This window comes from Stegastes partitus, unplaced genomic scaffold, assembly GCF_000690725.1.
Source record: "Stegastes partitus isolate 25-593 unplaced genomic scaffold, Stegastes_partitus-1.0.2 Scaffold704, whole genome shotgun sequence".
NCBI classification, from domain to species: Eukaryota; Metazoa; Chordata; class Actinopteri; family Pomacentridae; genus Stegastes; species Stegastes partitus.
In genome coordinates, this window is record NW_007578435.1 from 92,877 (window position 1) to 108,724 (window position 15,848).

The following is a 15,848-nucleotide window of genomic DNA, read 5'->3' on the forward strand; positions in this document are numbered from 1 at the left end:
GCTGACTCAGCTTGTGGCTTCAGAACGCTGCTGCAGAATCAGAAGCTTCTGCTCAGCTTCTCCTGGAGCTCTGAGTCTTTTGAAGGTTGAATCGAGTTTAAGGGCTAATAAACCTTGTTAAACCTTTTTTTCAGTCAGCCGTCATTCATCAACTTTATGGCGTCCTGACACAAGCGTTAAATACCTATAGTTAGTTATCTGTTGTTTTTCTGTTCCAAACAAACAACAACAAAAAACGCAAACTAGGCGGATTATCAGTTATTCCTTTTTAAACCAACAAAGAAAAACAAAAAATTTTGGGTTTTCAACTTGGCCACTTTTCTGTTTTTCTATTTAGAACCAACACGAGCAAAACCAGCCCATATTTAATTTCAACCAACAATGTAAAAACAGAAAATGGGACCTTTTTTTGTGTCTTAACCAACGATAAAATAAACTGGAAAAGGGCCAATGTTCCTTTCTTTTTCCCCCATTTTAAACCAACAACAAACCAATGAGAAAACAGGCACAATCTTTGGTTTTCTGTTTTAAACCAACACCAGAGAAAACAGAAAATAGGCCAGTTTTCTCATGTCTGGTGCATAAATCAATCAAACCACAGTTTTATATTAGTGTTCTGATCAAATATTAATCAGTCTGTTTGTGTTTTTTGGTCATCATTAAAGATACAATTTTAGCGGCTGATTCATGAGAACGTTTAGTCACTTTCCATCAGGGGAACATACCACTGGAGCCATAATTATTTTACCCAGCCAGTCACATTACAATTAGCATGACAGATGTGCTGACAGTAGGTGTGTGAACAGCAGCTCCAATAAAATCACAAAACATGTAAACAGCAAACTTCCCACAGAATGCAAAAGCTGTTCTGTGACTTCATGACTCAGCTCATCATTTACAGCCTCTGTGTAAATTACTGGTGCTTCAAAATACTACTACTCATAAAAATAATAATCAGTGAGACACAGTACTTGTACTTATGTTTGATCGCTGCCATCTGGACCTGTCATCACTTATTATCAACTATCTGGTCTAACCAGCTCTGCAGTCATTTCCCAGAGCTGTGCCAAAATGACTTTGCACTTCTGCATACCTGCAGATATACCTGTAATTCTATCTATAAGTAACTGTCACACCCCCTTGCTGAGCTTTAGACTCTTACTGGCAGATCCAGTTTGCATGACAGACCTCAATGAGCGTTCCTGGAAAAAGAAATTATTCAGGGCCAACGGTAACGCCCATAAAATTCCCCTTAATTGTGACATGAAGCAATGCAGTATAATTGGTTCTGCTTCCAAGAAAAATCCTATTTAGATCAAATAAAAAAAAAAAGAAACTGGAGATTTTTGTTTATATGAACTAATTGTTGTGTTTTATCTCTCCGTAGTGATCACATATGGAATACGTTCGTACAGCAGGTAGAAAACTGAGGTCACCTGTGTGAAGGTTTCGGTTAATTTGTGGTAATAATACAGCACAGGTGACACATTAATGTTCTCAATGCCAGCATCACAATACATCACCCTGGAAGAAGCTCCAATCACGTTTAGTGTTCTCACTTACACCTGAGCGTTTCCTGCAACAAGAAGCCAAGAGTCTGCTGAGAACAACATTTATCAGGGCAAAATCGACACCACGAGGACAAAAGACGAATTCAAGTCAGTGGTTCACGTCATTTTTTTTTGTCTCCTAGATAAACATCCAGAATCACAGCATCCATCCGTTCAACTGATTTTAAAACCATTATTTCAACCGATCAATTACATGAAAGTGAAAGCATTTGGCTCCATTTGAAAGTAAAGAAGCTGAACATTTCCACTTTTTAACAGCCACTTAGTTAATTTTTTTTTATTCAATTATATGCTACTTTTTCTGATTTATTTTTCTGTATTTATTTACTAAAGTATAAGAAAATAATATTGAAAAAGCTGACATAATTCCCTATGTTAGCTAATACTGTGACAGTTTCAACCAGTTATTCATGCATTTTTCTATTTTAATCATTTATATATTAGCCTTCTTTTCGCTATTTCAAACATTTGTCTGTTGGCCTACTTTTAGCTAACCACGTCGACTGTTTAGCTGTCAGCCCACTTATATCGAGCTACATCCAATCAGAGGACGTGAAAGTACTGACGGTATCGTAGCCAACCTGGGACCATCGACTCAGAACATGATTGGTTAAAGCAACAGTTTCATTGCAATGAGTTTTAAGCTACAGGCGCCTGCACATTTGATTCTGAAGGCCTCAGGGCAGATTTCTTAGACAAGGTGATGAAATATGATTGGATACAAGCTCTAATATAAACACACTGCTGGAAGCACCACAGCCCGGAGACACACTATGAAATGAGGAGAATTGACTATGGGGAATAATGTACAAAGATTAATGGGAAAATATTACAACGTAAGTCAGTGATTCTGATGAGTTTAGGCCAGCAGAGAAGGCCTTGCTGGCCCTGACGGCACACCACTGCTTCAGTGTAATAGTTTAACTTGATCAAGGATCCAACACTGGTTCAGAAAATGACAGTCAGCAAGCTGTTAATCTGTGACCAACTTCCCCAGCAATGGATGGAGCTTCATGTGAACACAAACATTTTATTCAGTATAGTACAATGTTAACAGCGACACGGTTGGGGAGAAACCGTGGTTTAGACTTTGTTCTCCCTTCATTGGTGTACAGATATATGTCCATATCTCTTGGCACACGAGTGGCACATGATTCATTGATTCCGCAGCAGCTGCGCCCTGCAAAGAGAACCCTCCCACTAATATTTCCCGCTCTCTGGCTCTCAGTAGGGCTGCAAGGTGGCGCAGTTGGTTAGCATTGTTTCCCAAGAAAGCTAGAAACTGCAGGGTCTAAATGTCTTAAATAAACCTGGACTTCAGAAAATAAGTTTATAGACTTGAGAAGGGAAGGAGGTGAACGTGTATTTAACCAGATTATATTTGCACTCAGTTGGTTTGGTCAAGGGCTGCAAGGTGGCGCAGTTGGTAGCACTGTTGCCTCGCAGCAAGAAGGTTGCCGGTTCGCATCAGGGGGCACCGGAATCTTTCTGCGTGGAGTTGGCATGTTCTCCCTGTGCAGCGTGGGTTCTCTCCGGGTTCTCCAGCTTCCTCCCACACAGTCCAAAAACATGTTGAGTTTAATTGGTGATTCTAAATTGTCCATAGGTGTGAATGTGAGTGCGCTTGGTTGTCTGTCTCTAAGTGTAGCCCTGTGATAGACTGGTGACCTGTTCAGGGTGTCTCCTGCCTTCGGCCTGAGTCAGCTGGGATAGACTCCAGCCCCTCGCGACCCTAATGAGGATTAAGCGGTGTATAGATGATGGATGGATGGATCTCAGTACCAGGGTGACCAAACATCCTGTTATCCCAGACATGTCCTGCCCTGGCTGTCCTGGTTGTTTTTTTATAAAGTGATGAAAATTTCCTGGTCCTGTCGTGGAGGATGCATACGTTAAATGTATTGAAATGATAAGGCATCTTTGAGTAAACTTTGAGTATCATTTGAGTATCTTATTGCTGGGTCAAGTGTCCTGGTTTTCGGTCATCAAAATATGGTCCCCCTAGTCAGAACTTTTGCTTTGTTAGCTGCTATGTGCTGCAGCTCCTGCTGATACGTCCTGGGCTGGATGTTGTGATGATCAGTGCAAAACAGCCTCAGCCATGCAGAGGTACGCTATGTACCAGTGTGGTTAGTTTTGACGTCGTTTCAAAGCAGAAGCACATTATGTTCTGGTGTGTGTGTGTGTGTGTGTGTGTGTGAGCAGCTATATTACTTCTACCTGACCTGGCATAACCTTCATGAGTTCAGTCCTGCAGGGCCTGGACCGATGCTTAAATCCTTCTTTCCCTTTCGTCAGATCAGCACAGCTCATGCATCAATGCATATTAAATGGTGTCAATGTCAATGCTAAGCTAACAGTGCCTTTACAAAATAATATATTCCAACATTATCTGTGAGCCTACCTTTAGCTAATCATTTAAAATGTTTACTCATCAGCCTACTCTTAGCTCATGATTTGAACCCTTTATCCATTAACCTACCCTTCACTCGTCATTTTACCCATGTTTCTGTTAACCTACTTTCAGCTGACAATTTCCTCTGTCAGCTGTTTATTTATTAGCATACTCTTAGCTAATCATTTCATACATATATCGAAGAGCTTGCTAGTAAATAAACAGCCAGCGGAAATTGTTAGCTGAAAATATGTTAACAGAAAAATAGGTCAAAGCTAAGTGTATGCTAATTGATAAAAAAAAAAAAAAATGTTGACATGGATAGCTAAAAGTAGGCTAGTACCTAATAACAGTACAATAATATAATACAATAATCAGAAAACCATTTGAAATAGCTTGATATGGCGGTTGACTTAGTTAGCTAAAAGTAGGCTAGCAGACGATTAGCTATTAGCCTCCTCCCAGCTCGCCATTTATCTGTTAGCGACCAATGTCAGTCATTTCTTGATCAGCCTATCCTTCATTACCCATTTAAACCACTTGTCTATTATCCTACTCTTTATAAACTATTTGCAGATAGAATGAACCAATAATTATAAAAAGATTCACTAACAATGCTGCATATTTTATAGAATGCATTTTTCAAAAATGACACTTTATCAACTTTAAAGTACATATACTTTATAATCCTTTTTATTAAATTTTTATTGTAGTATTTTACTGATGATGGAGTACATTGTGGTTTTGGTACTTGTGATGGCCAAGAAACGTGACTTTAATCTTTTGTCTATTAGTCAGAGTAAAAAAAAAAAGTCAACAATAAGTCTACTTTAATTCAGCGCCTACATTTCCGTGTGATTCATGTGTGACGTATTTGCTCTTGTCAGTGGGTCTAATCTGGTTTCAAAGATGTTCTGCTTACTGACTCAGTTGATGGGAAACAGTGACGATTGGCTTTCATGGACTTTTTACTGGCTCCACTCGTTCTGAGACAATTATCTGACGAAGCTGACAATGACTGGAGTTCACTGGTTAACAGGAAGCCCGATGCAGTTCAACCACCTAATTCCTGAGTAGGCGGCAGGTTTACTGTCAGACACTTCTCATTGTCCCCCTTCAGCTGGAAAATCAATGGTCTGTTTTCAACGTCACATCCAAGAACAAACCTGTGGTGTTTGTTTCCTTCATATTTTCATGATGAGTCATACGGAAGAAATTGTTTCGTTTTGGGTGATTCCATCTCAAATCATAAAGGGTTTTCTGCTTGACCCTCTCGGATTTATTTAAAACTTTTCATATCATCTACTATTTCAAAAGTATCTGTGAAATTTTAGATTGATATATTAAATACTTACCAAGATATATATTTTAAAAAAATGTCTTCCACTGTCATCTACTACCTTATAATAATTTATTCTTTGTGGTACAAATTGGGAACCATTATTTATTAAAATTCAACGAAAGAAACTTTTTCTTTCTTTCTTTCTTTCTTTCTTTCTTTCTTTTTTTGCTTTACTTTTAGTCTTTCATATTAAAACTATTCTATATGTTTAGTTTTGTTATTGTGTCATGCGGCTACATATGGTTCAGAAAATATCACGAGTTGGTTAATGGGCTCAAAGATGAGACTTTTCATGACAACTTTGCTTTTTTTCATATTTCAACTCACCATAATCAGGGATTAGCGATTTTAAGCTTTTACCTTTTATATTTCCTGAGATGCTGTTGTTCAAACAGCCTCAAATTTCCTTGTGTGAAAAAAAAAACCTGCTGCAAGTGGGTCAATGGACAGGTTTTTTTTCTTTGTTTTTTTTTTAACAATCTAAAAATTAACAAATATCTTTTAAAATATCCATAGACCAGATCAGATAGTTGAGCAGAAACTGTTCTGTAAAAGATATTTACTTGGTATCTGTATGTATGTATTCAATTCAAATAATAGATCTATTATTTTTATTTCATTATGTATCTTGTCATACATATATATGTACATTTAATTAAGTAAACAACTCCAAACTTGTCAAATTCACTGTATTACATCTTAACACAATTACTAAATGCTCACTTCTGCGTCTGTCACTTCAGATTAAATGTCTAACTAAATTCACACAATGAACTGACTTCTTGTTCCTGCTAAAGTGAACAAGAGTAATTATCCCAAGCAGTACTTACATAACTAAATTCCTTCCTTCCAGTTAACAGGAAAAAAAAAAGAAAAAAACACGCGGCAGAAACATAATCACAGCCACTATGATGGATGCCTCTGATTCACGTAGAAAACAAAGGCACTGCACTATCAGATAACTATTCAGCAACTCATGTGGTGGAAAGTAAGTTTATTGTCGTTCTCTGCCATTTGATACTTCAACCGCAGAACGTTTCAAAAAGAAATATTCTACTTTTTCCTTCACTGCATTTTTTTCCTCCACAATTTTATCTATTTTGCCACTCAGGTTTTCTAATGTCATACATTTCAGCAGAAATAAACTAATCAGTAGGATATGAAGTGGTTAAAACTACCTCCATCTTGATTAGATGCCATATTAGAAATGAGTTTTTCAGTCATGATTATCAGCAATAACAAAAATACATTCATATGAACATAATCACTGATAAACAGCTGAAAAAAAGGCTAAAAGATAAATGGTTTTCACGGTCAGCTAAGAGTTGGCTTATAGATTAATGTTTGAAATAGTTAGCTAAAATAGGCTAAAATATATAACAGGCTTATCACTATATGTTTAAAATAGTTATCTATGAGTAGACTAAAAGATGAATGTTTGAAATAGTTAGCTAAGATAGGCTAAAAAATATAGCAAGCCAATAGCCAAATGTTTCAATTTAAATTTCATTTTCATTTAGCAGACGCTTTTATCCAAAGCGACGGACATCTGAGAGCGGATACAACACAAGCAAAGATCTAGTCGGGAGAAAAACAAACTAGTTATGTGCCATAGAACAAGTTCAAGTGTGTCAGGGTGTTGATGTCAATAGCAGGCTGTGAGGGAGGTAATAGGAATTTTGTTTAGTTTTTTTGTTTTCAGTCTGTCAGGTGCAAAGGTGTTCAGTGAAGAGCTGGTCTTTAGTCTTTTCTTAAAGACTGAGAGGAAATCAGTGGATTGAACAGAGTTTGGTAACTTGTTCCACCACCGGGGAATAGTTGGCAAACAGAAGAATGGTTGGAGTAGTATATAAATAATAATGATGCAGAAATAAACATTATATAACTTTCTATAAGGTTGGTTCTATAATCTCCTCTGATAATACTCATGACTTTTTAATTCAGTATTAAAATTTTAACATGACTTTTTGGTTTAGTTTACCACCATAAAATCAGTTAAATGTTGTGATGATTGTTGAACGTCGGTTGCTTTGGGTGACCATAAACCAGGACACTGAGATACTCAAATGATACTCGAAGTTTACGCAAAGATGCCTCATAATTTCAATGCATTTAAAGCATGCCTCCTCTGTATTGATAGAAAATTGTTATAGTAATTTTATAAAAAACAGCCAGGACAGGGGGAACAGGACGTTTGTTCAGCCTACAGTTGCTGTCAGGTCTGAGCTGATTACTTGAAGGACATAAAGAGCTGTGGGCGTGGAAAGAATTCAGAATGCACGTGAAGTATCTGCAGTTTCTGAAAACACCTGCCACGTGTAAAAAATGTGTAAAAGGAGATTTGCAGCAGACATCGACTGTCAGATTCGACCAGACTACTCTACCGACATGCAGAAATGCTGCCTGGCCAGATGAACCTGATGACAGTTTCTCTGCATTGGCTGCTCTCGGTACTGAAGTCTTCAGAGGGTTTGTGTTGTGCTGCTCACGTGAGGTCAAGGTTTGATTTAGACAGCACAAAGCACCAAGCTGTTGGGATTCAGGATTCACTATTTATTTGGACAAACTGGAAAAGCTCAATAAACAACCCTTGAACATCTCAAGTGATGAGAACAGCTCCTTTATACAGCTCAATGGTGTCCCACCTAGAAGTCACGGCCCTCTAAAGCAGGGATCTCGAACTCCGGTCCTCGAGGGCCGCAATCCTGCAAGTTTTAGATGATTCCTTCTTCCAACACACCTGATTCAAATGATCAGCTATTCATCCAGCTCTGCAGAAGCCGGATAACGATCCTGATCATTTGAATCAGGTGTGTTGGAAGAAGGAATCATCTAAAACTTGCAGGATTGCGGCCCTCGAGGACCGGGGTTCGAGACCCCTGCTCTAAAGAGTCACCATATTTATCGACGTGGCGACCCTGAGGGACGAGAGGTGATGTAACCCTAAGTAAAGAGAACTCATAGATGTCTGAATTGCAGTAAGACAGAAAGACAGAGATCGTAATAATAATAAAAGAAATTTAAACTTTGATTATATATTTGTATAAAAACTGAAAAATCAATTCACTTTAATTAAAATGTACAACATTTTCCCAAAACCTGCAGTTCAGAAGTCCTTGAATTTTTGCACACTGGAGCTCTGAATCTTTAGTTTTTTATGCAGTCTGGATACTGCAGTGGATTCATTTATCACACATTTTCAAAAAAGAAATAGAATAAAGAGATTTTGTTGATGTCATAATTTCTAACTTGTATTTGGTGAACTTTCCTGACAGAACTGTGTGTCGGAGATGATTAGTTCAGTGACTGTTGGAAAACTGAACATCAACAGTTTCTTGCTTTAAATTCTATTTATGACCTACTGCTACGGCCCAAATGCAGATTCTAGCTGAATACAGTTTAGGGCAAAATAAAAAACCTTATCATATATTTTCTATTTGCATCGTAGTGCTACCCCACTTCCATCTCACAATCTGACAGCCTTAAACAAACGCTGCAAAGCGCGACATTCAGTGAAACTGACTGACACTGTAGTTGTCTAAAGATGCCTTTAAGGGAGATTTTTCTCTAATCTGTGATTTTTTTTCAGAGATATTGGATCATTCGACCCATTTGGCCCACAGACAGTCATGTAAGGGAAACCATGTGAGGTGTTTACAGGGAAAATGTCTGTTTGATGAAACAAATCTCAGGCAACTGAAATGTGAGAACAGGCCTCGACCGACACAGCTGGGCTCAGAGCCGAGGAAATGGTTTGATCTGTAACCGAGCATTGTTTTTATTGTTAAATAAGTAATTCATCAAACTACAGAGGTCACAAAAAGTTGAAAAATGCACAGAACTGCAGCAGAAGTGGAGGAAATACCCAGGTCTGTTAAAGAACACTTGACACTGACATGTTTGATGTGAGACAAACAGGTGAGTTGCAGCGTGGTGCTGGGCGTGTCGTCAAACAGGTGACAGAGTTGTCATGTCACAGGTAGAGAGAGGTGTGTTTGAGACGAAGGGAGGGCAGAAGAAGACAAAGAAGGTTACTTATGTTAGAGCAGACGTGAAGTGATGGATTTACAATCATGGCTTTCTACAAGATGATCCGTGTGGCGACTGTACTGCTGATCCTCCTGTTGCCAGGTAAGAGCCTCACACACCTGATCAGGTAGCGCTGCTGAGGAGAAAGTCCAATCCTTTAGTTCAGAAAGAACAGCATTAGTGATGCAAATGCAGGGAAAAGTGCAAATACTGTCACTGTGAGTGCAAAATATTAGTATGAAATATAAGAAAGGAAAAAAACAGGAAGAAAATCTAGTTGAGGTTGAATAAAAGCTGCAAGGTGACGCAGTTGGTNAATACTGGAAAATATGGTGGCTCTAAATGATATACATACTTAACAATTCACATTTTTACAACCTCGGCAAACTTTTTCAAACCACTCAGCACATCATCTCGAGCTACTTATTTCACTGTGCTGAATGTGTCTTCCATCAACTTCCTCCTCTGTATACTGTTTTTGAGCCATGCTGGATTACTTCACTGATGCAGTATGCTTTATTTTCCTCTCAGTCTTTCTTGTCATCTCCTCTCATCTCTGTGGAAACACTGCCTGCAGCTCAACTGAAAACTATCTGAATTTTTAAGTGTTGGTCACAGCTGAGTTAATCACGAAGAACCAATTGTGCCGATTAGCTCCAGAGGGTTTCTAATGCAATTTGGTGCAAATGGTATATTTTTGATGACGTTCTGAGGTGTGTAGAATGATGTGATACTGCTGAAATTTGAATAAAAAAACAACTTAGATATGGGACAGAGCCACACATATAATAATAACTGTCATTATAATAATAAGAATAAAGAGATATATATATATCATTATTATTAGTAGTAATATGTCACATGATTTTTTGTCACCTGACTGTTGTTCACAGCCCAGTCACTCATGGCTTCATAGTTGCTTTGAGGAGTGCAAAACTTGTTTGTTTTTTTTTTTTTCTTTTTACAGAATTTGTTTTGAATATTTGACATAGAATACAGGGATTTCAAGGAATTTTAAGCGTAGATATGGTTAATTGTCCTATCTCAAATTTATTGAATTTTGTAGATTTTTAAAAATGACGTGATTGGATAGAGTGATTTTGATGAAATCGCCTGATTTTAAGTTTAGATTTAGCAACTTTTCCTGACAAAACCACAAGTCACACATGATTTATTCAGTGACCGTGAGAAAGTTAAAAATATGATAAGTTTGGCAATAAGCAAACTCTCTGCAGGAAAGTGTAAATGTATGTCTTATAAATATCAAACTCTATCTTTAAGGCATAACATCAGATTTCTGTGCAGTTCTTTCTGTGAAAGTGATAAGATTAGAAACACTGACAAATCTCCTGTGGGTTTGTTCAGGGTGACTCTGGCGGCCCGCTGATGTGTAAACAGGACGGCATTTGGTTCCAGGCGGTCGTGCTGTCTGTTGAAAGCAACCCCACAGAAGACAACTCCACCCAAACTAACTCGACCGGAAAGAGACGGCCCAGAGCCAACATACAGGTCTTCACCAGAGTGGGCATACAGGTCTTCACCAGAGTGAGCAGCTTCCAGCCCTTTCTGACTCAGAACTTGGGCACGCTGCTGTCTCCAGCCTCCACCAACAGCACCGCTAACACCACTACGATCCCCGACACCACCTCAACCTCCAACACCGGCATCACCACCAACACCAACACCAACACCAACACGACCGCAACCCCCAATGTTTCTGTGGCCACTGGGGGCGCTCCTGCTCTATCCTCCGTTTACTTCTGCAGTTTCCTAATCGCCCTGTNGTGTAGTGGAACAAAAAGGAGAATATTTCCCTCTGACTTACTATAAATAACTTCAGGAAACTCTTGTTTTGGACTCACATCTCATTTCAGCTTCATTAGCAGCTTTGTCTTTTTAAAATAAATCATCACATGACATTTAAGAAGCAGAAGAAATTAATGTTTGATATTTGTCCTGTCAGTCACCATCAATAATTAGTACCTGTCACTCAGTACAAAGCTCAGCTTCTTGTTATTGTCTACATGCTGCGTTCTTCAATAACACATCAGGATTAATTCAAGAGGATTTTCTCTGCGGTTTGGATTCATTGGGTTTTCAGTGTATTCTTTTTTATTGTCTTATTTTTAATATTTAAATTCGTCAGGTAAATTTGTGTTTTTATATAATATTGAAGGGTAAAAATGTGTAACGCCAGTCTTATTTCTCTGTTGGAGAGCAGTGCTGTGCAGTGTAAATGTGCTGAATGATTTGACTATTTAGGTTTTATTGCTCAATTATTTTTTACTTATGTTTACGAAAATTTACATTTTTGCATCTGTAGTTTTTTAAAACTTATTTTTCTTAATTGTTGTTGCATTGCCTTTTGTGTATTCTGCCTTTGTGTTGTCCTTGATATACTTTGTACTTTAAAACCCTTGTTCACAAAAGTGCGATGTACATAAATCAAAACATTCCTTTTTCCAGCAACATTTTCCAGTTCTTCCCGGGGGATTCCGTAGCGTTCCCACTCCAAATGAGATTATATAATCACTCCAGCTAGTTCAGGGTCTACTGTGGGGTCTTTTCCTAGGTGCCCCCAAAGACCTCTAAAGGAAGTCTCTAAGGAGGCATCTAATCAGACACATGAACCACCTTAGTTGGATCGTTTCAACACAAAGGAGCAGTGACTCTACTCCGAGCTCCCTCTAGATGTCCGAGTTCCTCAAACTATTTCTAAAGCAGAGTCCAGATGTATCTGCGACCTCATTTTCCCGGCCCCTTCCACCCTTGAAAATTCAGGAAAAGTCAACAGATGAGCCCTTGATCCAGTAATTTGGTTCAAGAACCTTTCCTATGCTGGGAGTTAAGCCTAAATATAGCTAGCTGGTTTCCGCTTCGGCTCCCGCACTAGCTCCAGTTCTTTTCCCGCCACAGAGGTGATGTTTCACGTCCCAACAACCAGCCTGTTTCACTGGGGGCCATCACACCAAGTTGCCCATACTTGCTGCCCAATGGCACCCAATTCCAATGTCCAGCAAAAGTCTGACTTTCATGTATTTGTAGGCTATAAAGTGATTGGCAGAAAGCGGCATTTGTATGGTATATTTTTTTAGTTTATCACTTGTAAACAAACGTGTCATTTATGCCATCTTAAAGAATATGTTGCTTAAAGAAACTAACACAGAAGAAACCGATCAATTTTATATGCTATAACTATAACTATAAAATGAAGCCCAAGGGTCAGTGAACTAAACACAGGCATTCGACTGTCGATTTTTGATACAGACAGTGAACTAATCACAGTAAATATAAAAAACAGATTTCAAGACTTTTGTGTTTGTTTTTTATTTTCAGAGTCTGAGTCACAACTAGATGGTAAGTCAGAGTTTCTTCTGATGATCATGATCTTGTCATTTGTGAAATCTGAAACACTTTATTTTTGTCGAATACAAATGTTAGCACTTTCATTTTGTTAATAGTTTCTATCAAACCTTAAAACCCAGACTGAAGGCAGAGAGTTGCTCACTATGTGTTTCTAATATCTTTAGTTTGTGGTCAGCCAAGTCTCAACACCAGGATTGTTGGAGGAGAGGTGGCCCCTCCAGGCAGCTGGCCCTGGCAGGTCAGCCTGCACACCATTGGAGGGATTCACTTCTGTGGAGGATCCCTCATTAACAACCAGTGGGTGGTGACTGCTGCTCACTGCTTCTCAAGGTGAGCAAAAATAGTCAATGAAGAACAAGTATTCACATCAAGGAGACCACTAACAGAACCTGAACCAACAACCAAAACGTGTTCTACTCGTTTCATGACTCAATATCTTCCAAATGTTTTAATTAGAATACAGATCTGTTTAGCTGTTGTTCAAACTGTAGACAGACAGGCAAAAATTACTAAAGTGAGGAAACAAACATGCTATATGTGTTTCTTTTGTGACCCTCAGCACTCCAGCGAGCAGTGTGCAGTTGTTTCTGGGCCGTCAGAGTCAAGAGGGATCCAACCCCAATGAGGTTTCTCGGACAGTAACGCAGATCATCACCCATCCCAACTACGACTCCTCAAATCTCAACAACGACATCGCCCTCCTGAAGCTCTCCTCACCCATAACTTTCACCCGCTACATTGCGCCCGTCTGCCTGGCAGCATCAGACAGCACCTTCCACGCTGGCATTGACACCTGGGTCACCGGCTGGGGCAACATTGGATCTGGAGGTGGGTCATAAAGCCAACAGGTTACATCTGCTGTATGTTTAGTTACGTAAACAGCAAAGAGAAACCCAAGCAAAAAGACTGATACCAATGAAAAAGACATGCAAAATGATAAGAAATAGATGTAAAATTACTGCAAAGCGTTCGGAAAAAGGTATCGGTAAAACGGCTGCAAAGATGCATAACAAGTACAAAGAGAATCCAATTAAGAACAAGAGATGCAAAATGAACACAAGCAGACATAAAACCAATGGAAACAGACAAAATGTCAGAAAAGACACACAAAACAACCAGAGTGAGATGTAAACCGAAAGAAAAGAGATATAAAATGAATACAAATGTGCATAAAACTGCAAAGATGTGCAAAAAGACCCTGAAGTGATGTAAATAAACCACATAGATACAGAACCACTGATAAAGAGACACTAAATGAGCATGAATAGAAGCTAATTCATTGCAGAGATACAACACTCAAAGGTTAACTGCAAGGACGCACAAAAAGACCACAAAGACATTAAAACTGGCTCAATGAGACGTAAAATTAACAAACACATGCAAAACAACGACAAAGAAACACAGATGAATCTGAAAGAAGTAAAAACAAAGGGACTGTTGGTCTTGGTCCATGGAAATACGGAAGACCATGTTGTTTATTGAAAATGAATTTGTGTTTTCTTAGTGAGCCTTCCTTCTCCACAAAACCTGATGGAGGTGGAGGTGCCAGTTGTGGGAAACAGACAGTGTAACTGTAACTACGGAGTGGGCCGGATCACTGAGAACATGTTGTGTGCCGGGTTACGTGAAGGAGGGAAGGACTCTTGTCAGGTGATCATCTTTACCTGTTTGCATCAGATTTCACAGTGCCAATAAAAAGTATTCAATTGGAAGTTCCCCCTTTTATTTCTTTTCAACAACGAACCATGAACAATTTAATTTGGCTTTTTTGACAAGAAATTCAGGTCAAAGTAAAAACAGATTTTTACAAAGTAAAACAGACAATAAGTAATTACACAAATATTCACCTTATTCATGTCAGCATTTAATAGCTTAATTGGCTTAACTGTATTCAGTGTTTAGGAAGTCATCCCCTGACTTGTGCTTTTTAATAACCTATTAACAGAATTTCTTGGAGTGTTTGTTTGTCTTCGTATGTAGTTATATCCAGGAGTACAGAGTCACCAGAGACTGGACTTTCCAGATGCAGGTGTCTTTATACAACAGTCACTAAGATACATTCGCTTCACTTAGATGATCTCCATTTGAAAATTATTGTCAAAAAAGCTGTATTAAATTGACTATGGTTCGATCTTGACACCTGATAAAAAGAGAAAACTTCCAAAGGAATGAGCACTTTTAAAAACGCTGTACTTAATTCTGCTCATCTGCTCTGCAACTAACTGTTTCTGTTCTGTCAGGGGGACTCAGGAGGTCCACTGGTGATAAAGCAGGGCAGCAGATGGATTCTTAGCGGTATCGTCAGTTTTGGAAATGGTTGTGCCTTGGCAAACTTTCCAGGAGTTTACACCAGAGTGTCCAGGTATCAGACCTGGATTAATGAACAGATCACCAGCAACCAGCCAGGCTTCATCACCTTCACGCCCACAGGGACTGACAGCGACCTTAATGTCACCTGTGATGGCCTGCCACAAATTACAACTACCAAATCTACAAACACTGACTTTACAACCATCACCTCCCCTCCAACCACCACATCCAAACGTAAGTGAATGTCAGACCCAGACTTTTTTTTTATACAGAGTAGCAGCTTCATGTATATCCTGATCTCTTTGTAGAAGTTGTGAAATATTTGGTATCTGAATCTCAGTGGTCTGATTTTCACTGTGTCTACCGTTGACTTTTCTCTCCAGCGGTGGTCTGTGGACAAGCCCCGAGGAATTCTCGTATTTTGGGGGGGAATTCAGTGGCGACAGACGGGGCATGGCCATGGATGGCGAGTCTCCAGAAGAATGGAAATCACATATGTAGTGGGACTCTGGTGGCCGTGGACTCTGTCATGAGCGACGCCAAATGCTTCTCAAGGTGAGATCAGTTGGTCCTGATGGTGTGGCTGAATGAAAACTCAGAAGATTACCAAAGTCATCGCAGTTCATTCTCTGAATGTTGGTGCCAATGTTGTACGCCCGGAATCTTTCTGCATGGAGTCTGTGGTCTCTCCAGGTTCTACAGCTTCCTTCCACAGTCAAAAAACATGTTGGGGTTAATAAACCGCTTAATCCTCACTAGGGTCGCAGGGGGGCTGGAGTCTATCCCAGCCGACTCAGGGCAAAGGCAGGGGACACCCTGGACAGGTCACCAGTCT

General features: G+C 39.2%; 1 protein-coding gene across 1 annotated transcript in view; it reads left to right on the forward strand.

Moving 5' to 3' along the window:
* Positions 1-9,359: 9,359 nt before the first annotated feature.
* The window catches only part of LOC103363950 (transmembrane protease serine 9), a 23,782-nt gene continuing 17,293 nt past the window's right edge, over positions 9,360-15,848 (forward strand). The window contains exons 1-6 of the mRNA XM_008290929.1: positions 9,360-9,439; positions 12,674-12,694; positions 12,868-13,033; positions 13,263-13,531; positions 14,208-14,353; positions 14,944-15,247. Coding sequence (XP_008289151.1) covers positions 9,382-9,439; positions 12,674-12,694; positions 12,868-13,033; positions 13,263-13,531; positions 14,208-14,353; positions 14,944-15,247 — 964 coding nt within the window. The 5' untranslated portion in view covers positions 9,360-9,381. The remainder of the gene's footprint in view (positions 9,440-12,673; positions 12,695-12,867; positions 13,034-13,262; positions 13,532-14,207; positions 14,354-14,943; positions 15,248-15,848) is intronic.